The sequence below is a fragment of the Ischnura elegans genome (genome assembly GCF_921293095.1).
Source record: "Ischnura elegans chromosome 13 unlocalized genomic scaffold, ioIscEleg1.1 SUPER_13_unloc_1, whole genome shotgun sequence".
NCBI lineage: Eukaryota > Metazoa > Arthropoda > Insecta > Odonata > Coenagrionidae > Ischnura > Ischnura elegans.
Genome location: NW_025791657.1, coordinates 4,648,638 through 4,658,054, shown reverse-complemented (window position 1 = coordinate 4,658,054; position 9,417 = coordinate 4,648,638). Strand labels below are relative to the sequence as shown.

General features: G+C 38.7%; 1 protein-coding gene across 1 annotated transcript; it reads right to left on the bottom strand.

Moving 5' to 3' along the window:
* Positions 1-985: 985 nt before the first annotated feature.
* Positions 986-9,156, bottom strand: LOC124172242. Its single transcript, XM_046551659.1, has 3 exons — positions 9,051-9,156; positions 3,919-5,382; positions 986-1,874 (listed from the first exon to the last, which is right to left on the bottom strand). Exons 2-3 carry the CDS (start codon positions 5,233-5,235, stop codon positions 1,869-1,871), a joined length of 1,323 nt encoding a protein of 440 aa, XP_046407615.1. The 5' UTR covers positions 5,236-5,382; positions 9,051-9,156; the 3' UTR covers positions 986-1,868.
* Between the last annotated feature and the right edge of the window lie 261 nt (positions 9,157-9,417).

The window sequence follows — 9,417 nt, the reverse complement described above, 5'->3', positions numbered from 1 at the left end:
CCATGTGTAGAAACATCAAAAGCAAAAACAGTTCACAAGCTGGACGTTGAGCTGGTGACGGTATGCAACTCTTTTGTTTAATTGGTATCTAGAGGGAGCGGGGGCTGTCCGGCATACCTGGGTCTTATCCCTTCCCACCCCTACATTCTACAAGGTCACTGATACAGGCACACCATATTGTATTGTTTGTTTTGTTAGTTACGGTAGATCATCAGTCACATCACTACCTACCTCCGTGTGAGCATCGCGTATGTTGACAGTTATCTTATACATCGTTAGTTGTGTTTTGTTTGTGCAATGTCAAGTTGTGGTGTCACTCAAATTTAACGCTGATTTTTTATAACGTCACTGGGATATAACGTTTAAAATCTTCTGGTCCCTTTGATGACGTTATAACCAAGTTCCACTGTAGATACCTGGATATTTTTGCAAACACATACCAACCAACGAACTTTGCCTACTGCCGTCCTTCAGAATAAAGGTCATCAAACTTGCTTTTTGGGCTGCATTGGTTGTTAGAGTTACTTATTGTTAGCATCAAGAGCTAATTATTCATTCAGAACTAGTGTTACCATCTCCTTCCAGTTGTAACTGTTCGCAGTTCCCAAAGAGTGAAGATATCACAAAAGCATAAGATGCAAATAGCTTCAAATGATATACAGCATAGTATTACCATGCAAAACCATTTCATTCACTATATCTTTTACTGGAATACAATGTCTTTGTACATATGAGTTAGGTGACATTCACAGTACGTTACAAAAAAGGACTTGAGGATATTCTTTTTGGTCAACTGATAAACGAGAAAAAGGATAATGCTGAAAGTATGAATGCCTGCATGAAGGCAATGCTTCTCTATTACACGAATGATACAGATAATCTGATAAAGAGCAGACAGCTTTATAGACAAAATTGGATTAAGCTGGCATAAATATTGGAATTAAAAGAGGATAACTGTCTAAAATGACTTAATTATACTCCAAAATGTGAAAAAATGCACTTTATTTCCAATCTTTCAAACGCCTACAGAAAAAATCACTGAAAGAATACAAAATCAAATTTATAGTCAGGGATTAAAAATACAGATCAGCTCTTACAACATATTCATCCTTCAAAAACAAAATTTTCCACAAAGATTATAACTGACAGCATCAAAGAACAACTGCAAAAGCTTGCAATTGCATTGCCCAAGTGAAACCATAGAAATGACGTTAAGGAAATCAATTTTCACAGAAAGGCTATTCGAAGATAAGATCATCAAGAGTAAACCTGGCAATCAGAAAATAGCAGCAAATGGATTTATAGATATAATGGCTTTCGGTTACATATTGAATAAAATTTCATTGCAAAGCCGGATGCTGTGTTTCTTGCAACCACTGTTTGTGCAACAAAGACATGAGATATAAAATGGAAACTATTCAAAAATACAAATATTCCAGCAGCATATTTAACAAAAACCTAGAAGATGATTCTCTACCTATATGTTCTCTAGCTCTATGTAAATAATTTTCACAATGACAAAATGCATCAATCAAATTAGATTAAAGAATGAAACAGTGAATGACAGGAAAATGTATGATAAAATGCATGCAAATGCGCTGCAAAACATTGCTGAATTAAATTATGGATGCAGAAAATAGTTACAGCATGTACCTTTCAATGTGATTACAAAATATGAAAGCAGTTCCTCACGGCAGGCATGAAATAAATAAAAAGTGTGACAATTACTTAACACATGAGAGTAATACGGTAAACCCAAGCCTTTTACAATACACTGAGGGGCTTGATGAAAACACTGATGAATATGAATAAAATAATCCTCTTCAGGAATTGCCCCAATGTATCGTCAAAATTACGTCAGGTTGCCTTCATCTCTGAAAGAAGAAAGAAATGGATATCACCTTGAGGGAAATGATGCAATTACAACCGAATATAAAATTAAAATGCGCGATTCCAGTATTAATATGAAGTCCATTTCCATTGTGCGATTAGGTATCGCCCCAATTAACAAAACTTCTATAGCTAAAATCACACAAACAGATGTCAACTAGCTTAAAATCAACCTACATTGTGACAGAAATCATTGATTTGGTGAGTCAAGGAAAACAATGACACTTGCAAAACTATGCAGAATTTACATTCAAGAGATTGTGTAATGGATTTGAATTTTTGGCGTCTTAATCTTTTGATATCATTGAATTTATTATATCCATCACACATTTTTTGTAAGAATTTTTCAAACACAGAATATGAAGAAATTCAATGTGTTTATAACAATTTTTGATATGAAATACGGTAAAATTAAAACAATTTTAAACTACTTAATCACATTTCCAAATAAAACAATATAAAGTTATTTCTATTCTCAGTCAGAGGTTTTACTTCATTACAACCGAAATACATAAAATCAATGAACCATTTTCAGGATTCAAAGAGCATTCTACATCAGCTAGAGGAGAAAACAAGAGGCCTACACATGGGACAGGAATACTTGCTATGGCTCGTTCAATTTAATTAGGCTCAAATATGTAGAAGTTAATACTAAAAATTGAGAAGGAGACTTTGTTGATTTACACTGATATATTTCGTCTGTACGACATTTTTCAAACCATAGATGACCTCTATGGTTCGAAACATGTCGTGGGGATGAAATAAATCAGTGGAAATCAACGAAGTTTCCTTCTCATTTTCGACTTGTTATAGATCTCACATGAAGGAAGTAGCAAATACAGAAAAAAGTCAAGGGGGGGGCACAATAAATATATCTTGATTTGCCTTTACTTTTACCGTAATAAAAGATGATCAAGTCTCAGGCAAAGAACAAGAAAATTTTAATTAAAGTGATTATACACATGTGAAAGACAATGCCATCGTATGATATAAAAAGTTACAATTGTGGTTTCGCAATGTTCGGCAATACGGGCAGACCCGCAAGGAGGGGACGTGCACCCACTTCACCCCCCATCTGTATCCGCCGCTGTATGGGCAAGAAGTATCACCTTGGGAACATGAAATGTTACTCACGTTTGCTGTCATCCAAACTGAAACTACTATATAAACTCTATAAATTAATGATTTGATGGCTTATGAACAAAGGCTTCATAAAATGCATTGAATGTTTTGATTTAGCCCTTTCACTGCTGTGAACGTACTTTTTCTTCCTCCATGCACTTTCCCAAAAGCACTTCGACGGGTCCCTAATCCAGGACCCTTTCCTGGACCAGCTCACCCACGCAGGACCATCTCATCAACCCCACCAGGGGGGCCTACCTCCCAAAAAGTGACCACTATGACTGCAATTTGAAAACCAATCAATCAATCGATCCGATCATCAAAAATGATTGTTTTCATCGCACTCCTGCCAATCAAATACGTCTTTGAACCGTGCTTCTGCGATGAAAAATAACTTATTTGTTAACTTTGCTAAATTGGCCATTTTCCAGTGGTCCACAGCCATGTTTTTAGCAAAGTTTATAAAACCGTTATTTTTCATCGCGGAAACATGGTTCAAAGATGTACTTGATTGCTCCATTGGCAGGAGTACGATGAAAGCAATCACTTTTTGATGATCGGGTTGATTGGTTGATTTTCAAATTGCAGTCAGATCGGTCACTTTTCGACCCCCACTGGTAGGGTCGATGAGACGGTCCTGCGTGGGTGAGCTCGTCGAGGATAGGGTCCCGGATTAGCGAACCTTTGGAGGGTGTACCATGCCCATTATTGAAGTACCTGCTCCATGGGTCCATGAAACGCATTTTAACCTTTTTGCCGCATGTGAGGAGAAGGTTTTCAGAGATTGAACAGCAGCGAAAGGGTTATTTGAAACTGAAAGTTCTCAAAACAAAATAGGCGACAAATATGGAATACTAGATATTTAATGAAAATACAGGAAGGAGAAAGAAATAGAAAAAAACTCACTCTTGCCTTAACTAGCAGCGCTGGTACCACATACTTAGCGTAGACTGAGAAGAGGAGACGGGCCTGTTCCTGCAGAATAGCTCTTCCTGCCGTTGATCCATGAAATGTGATAATCCCAGGTACTGCGGCTGCAAGGTGACATACCCTCGCAAACTGCGTCTTCTGATTCAATGCATAAATGATCCACCGATGTAATTCCCTTCCCCTCTTACTCTCCTCCTCCACCTCCAATAGAGCCATCATCCACTCACACTCCTGTTCTGCATCCTGCCCATATGGCCTCCCCCCGTTGCCAAAATCCAACTTCAGAGATAACTGGGATAAGGCCCGAGCTAACTTGGCGCCTTCCTCCTTCTCACTGTAACCCGAACAAATCTTCGCACCTAAATAAACAGTTTCAGCCTCCAAATCACAAAACGAATACCAATCATTCCCTTTCCTCTGAGTCCCACCCAAGTCCACAACCTTATCCTTCATCCTTCCGATGCGACTAAACTCACAGTCCACCAAAACCTTCACCCTGTCATCCCCACTCAGATACTTCAATACACAAGCAGTGCACTCGTCTTCATCATACAGTCTCTCATACAACCTACGCATAAACTCTACTCCATCGCCGTACACTATCTCAGTCTTGAACATCATGGCATCCACGCATTCCTGCCTAGCTTTGGCCAGATCAGACGAAAGCTTACTCACCACAGACCTCCCTCCTGGGCCAAACTCCATTGACATCACCTCCTCTGCAGTTGAGAGCACTGCCTCTTCTATACAACTCAGTTCATCACGTCCACATGCCCGCCCCTTGAGTTCCTCCAAGGAGGAGGTCAGCTGACACACAAGAGACTTCATCTCTTGCCGCAAGGCGTCCATAGAGGACTTCAGATATGCAATATCCCGATCTTGCCCAGTCACGGATGTTGTGTGGGCAGTACCCCTACTGTAAGATAATTCAAGGTGACGCCTCAGCACCTGGTCTCTCCGGTGTACCAATCTAACCAAATTAAGAACTTGCGATCGGTCAAGGTCCTCGGGAAACTGTCGAACCATCTCCTCTGCTGAAGATAGTGCATTCAATTGACTCTCATCCTTTAGGCCTGGGTCCGCCCCTCTTGCCAATAACTCCTCCACCCAATCCACCTTACCAAATCTGACTCCAACATGCAAAAGAGTACTCTGCTTTATTACCATGGCATCCACGTCTTTCAGACTGTCCAGCAGCTCTTTATGCTGGAGTAATGAACCAGTGAACAATCCATTCAAGAGCCTCTCCTCGACAAACTCCACAGTGTTGCTAGCACCAACGTAGTTTGCCATTATTGCAAAACCATGAAGCAATAATTGTAAAAGTTTGTTCTGTTCAGATGACAGTAAGTTGCCAATGGAAATGAGGAATGGCTTTGATGGTCAGCAAGGAGAAACAAAGTAGTATCTCACAATGGGCACGAAAGGATGAAATGTTCGCTGCAAGGAAACAAAATGAAAAACAAATTATTACCTCAGAAGTTTTCAGCATTGGTGCCAAAACAAGCAAACTGGCTTGTGCATGACATGAGAAACAACTACGAATAAAGGCTTAATTTAGTTAAACTGACAAAAGAAAACTTTAAGTGCAACAGTTATTTGGGGTTCACTTGTAAGAGAATTCTTTAAAAACTTACCATTGATTCATGATTAAACTTGAAAGAACTGTACTACATATTTGTAATAAACACAGAGAACTCATACTAAAAAGAATTAAGGTAAATCAATACCTTGGCTGAAAAACCTCAAGTCTCTTAAAAAGTTTCACTGCTGCTTTTGAGGGATAATTAATTAACGAACATTTTTGCAGTCTAGATCATATTTTTTCTCTTAAAACATAAATTACATATAAGGTTCAAATTGGACCCCTCAGCCGAGGGAAATATTGACGTACCTACCTCATTGAGTGTAGCAGTTGCACCAATAGAATGAGGTGATTTATTTTATATGCAGAGAGAAGTATATTGATTTTGCTAACTGTTTGATGCCGGTACGGTAGGAGTGATCCTTCAACTTCTGACAAACTTAACCCACACCATTACCCTGTCAATTCTTAATACAGCAGAGAAATCTCATCTTGGATAAGCAGCAGCAATGTGCCTCGGTTATAAATGTAAAACTAGTTTTGACAGGGAATTATATAATTTGGCTAAATAATTGACAAAACCTAGTAGGAAGATTGTTTAAAGAACTGCCTCAGGCCATTACTAAAAAAGGCAACCCAATGAGGGAGCATCACCTTCACCTACGGGTTGTCCCAACACAAGATGATAAAAGACTTTTAACATCACACCAAGCTGAGGCACCAAGTGGGTGAGATGATGCACTTAATAACAAACTAAGAAATAACAGAAAGTGCAAGTAGGAAGATCCACATGCTCTTCATCCAGAAGACAGAACTACAAGAACTTCACGATAATACCCCCTTTGAGAATATCAAGGTTCAGGCAAGTTATTTTAGAATGTATTGCTGCAAAAATAATGTTGAATAACCACTTAATTTGACCCAAAAAGCATTAAGGTAGAAATAGAAGGACAATCATTGCAAATGCCTATTACCAGTTAAATAAACTACAGTACAGTAGTGGCACAGTTAAAATTCCATGAATGTAGTAACTGCAGCTAGAGCTGTGATATGTCTTTTGAGCAATGGTAAGAAGACTAATTTAGATGTAGAAATGAACCATGACTGAAATGCCATCAAGGCATACTAATCTTTATTTCATTAGTAATTCAATGTAAAAGTCGTAAGTAGCAAAATAAACACGTGATACACAGCCATCTAAACAGGACTGTTTATACACTGTGGACAAGAGAAAATACCCAATAACAAATCACCTCAGAAACTCATAAATTACAGCCCTATCTTGTGGATAGTTTCCAACATCCTCATCTAACCAAATCTTTAGTTAGAAACCTAGACTTAGCACTTAGCACATATTTGACGGAATGTGACTTCGACGACATGTAATAAATTTAAAATATTAGTGAGTATTTCATAATAATCTCCAATTCTAACTCAACTAGAGGAAATACAGCGTAGCTGTATTTTAAGCAGAAAAAAAATTAGAAACAAGCTATATTACATGAAATATATAGATTCTGAACTTCCTTTATGGTCCTAATCATGAACATGTTTCCCTTTTAAAAACAGTATAATAAGAAAATACAAATACAGCACAATGTACAGTAGTGGAACAGCGAGGGGGGGGTTTGGGGGATGAAACCCCCCCCCCCCCCCAGAGCTCAGAGAAATTTTAAGGTTTAATCTATTTCAATTAATTGGATTAATATTAATTATGGAATCGTGTAAGGATAAAAAAATATCTCTCAGAATGCCGCAAAACTCACAAATTTGAATCATTTCTCTTTAGTTTTTATGGCGGAGGGCCCCCACACCTCCTGCCTACCCTGGTATGTGGCTATGCCATACCCCCAACATTAGTTACACCAGAAACCCCCCTAGCCTTTATTCCTAGCTGCACACCTGACGCACATTTTGATATTCAATTCCAAGAATCAATTAAACAAACTGGGTAGAAAAAATCAAGGAATTCATTGCAATCAACAACCGGGATTGCAAATGACAATATATTGGCAGTATGGGCCAGCAGTGCCCACCTGCATGCTTTGCACCCTGGTTAATCTTCCTCGGCTACCAGCTGTTACCTTGTTGCTTGTCATGGCCCAGTCATGCGAATCATGGGCCGATTGCGTGAAAGTGTCTCAGGGAGTTTGGGGGACATGGCATTATATGTTCCATTTCAATGCCTGCTTTTCCTTTGCTACACTCATAGGCGTACCCTGCTGAGGGATGGGGCAACTAACCCCCCTAAAAGCGAAAATAAATTTAGTTCAAAACAGAAGTCATGAACAAAGTTTCCTTTGGAAGAAAAATAATTGATTGGAATTAATCGGAACAAATAAAAGTCATTATTTTTTTCTAGCAAATAAATATAAAAAAGTAACCGATTGCTGCCACGAATTCCTTGAAATTTTGGTTTTATTAACCTTTTTCTGTGCAAAACAGTTACAACTTTGAACGGCCACAGCTAGTTTTGCCCCATCCACATAGTTTTGATTCTGGGTACGCCCATCCCATGTGGAAAAGTTTACTGCTCCAGAACTGGACCAGAAATTTTTCCACATGGGAATGGCTACAGTTTTGTACAGGAGAACCAATTAAATGAGGAGACGGGTATTAATTGCGGCTTGTCACTTTTTACCTCCCGTTTTGTAGGCTGGCTGTTTTTTGTCCGTTTCCGCACGTTTGTCATCAGGCAATGGGAATTAGTATCGCCATGTTGATAAATATAGGGGCAACACACTGCATTGACAAGCGCGGATACCTTCACAGTTCATAAGAGAAAGTCGAGGCAAGAGCATAGGTATTAAATGAATGCCAGAAAATAACAAAAACCAACATTATTAGAAAGAGAATAATCAGTTTCAAATAATACAGGTGACTCCCAGCGAAGGTCTGATAACTGTACTTACATTAACGCCATGTTTTTACCCACCCTTTATCGACGGATTACCCACTTACACGAATCCCCATAACCTTTAAAATTTAACCATTCATAAAATGCTACCTTCGTCAGGTCAAATCTGTATACCATATGACTGATCATTATCATAAAAAGTGTTTTAATTCATTACTGCGAATTTATGATTTATTATTGTTACACACCTGTAACTGAATATAAGTGGGGTGAACGAGCTAATGAAATTACGAATTGAATATAAGACTTAATTATACCAGTCGTGCATGTTTCCCACAAGGTAAGTCCTTGCAACAAGTGGCCGTAAGTCTTAAAATCTGGAATGAAAACCAGTATATGCATACAAAATAATCACTATAAAGCCAACACGATTCGTAATAAAATGATTAATTTGCTACAATGAAGTAACTTCTCCCACCGGGTGCACATATATTCACGCATGAACGCAGCAATTGCGATGAAAAGCAAGAGAAAACAAAAACTAAATTTCTTGTAGAGGAAGTGTAAGTGTTGATGACACCACATACTTAATACTCCTAAAACTCTAAGACATTGTGCATACATATTTCCTTACACTGAACCAATAACATGAAAATGATCACTCACTCAGATACGATGCAGATCCAATTAACATGGATTGAGGGTTGAAGAAGGCAATCAGCAACGAAAGGAATGCGAACACTGCTATGCAGAGCAGCTCTCACCCAATGATCGCATATCCAACGCCAGACGGGAAATGCGTTGGATGTCCAGGAGTTCGAGATCCAAGAATTGTCCACGAGATAGCTAGCAAATCGGTTTACTCCACATGTTTCCCTACCCTAAACGTTAGAAAAATAAACAGTTGATCTACAACTAAAATATGAAATAAGGGCGAGTGTTATGATGCGCATACGACCACTCACTTGTTTTCCTTGTACAAATCCAGGGGGACTGCTTTGCATAATCGCATACCGCACTAAAAAGGAATACT

Bases quoted from the DNA above. Each gene is read 5' to 3' on its own strand.
- LOC124172242 (XM_046551659.1), bottom strand. From the start codon at position 5,235: ATGGCAAACTACGTTGGTGCTAGCAACACTGTGGAGTTTGTCGAGGAG.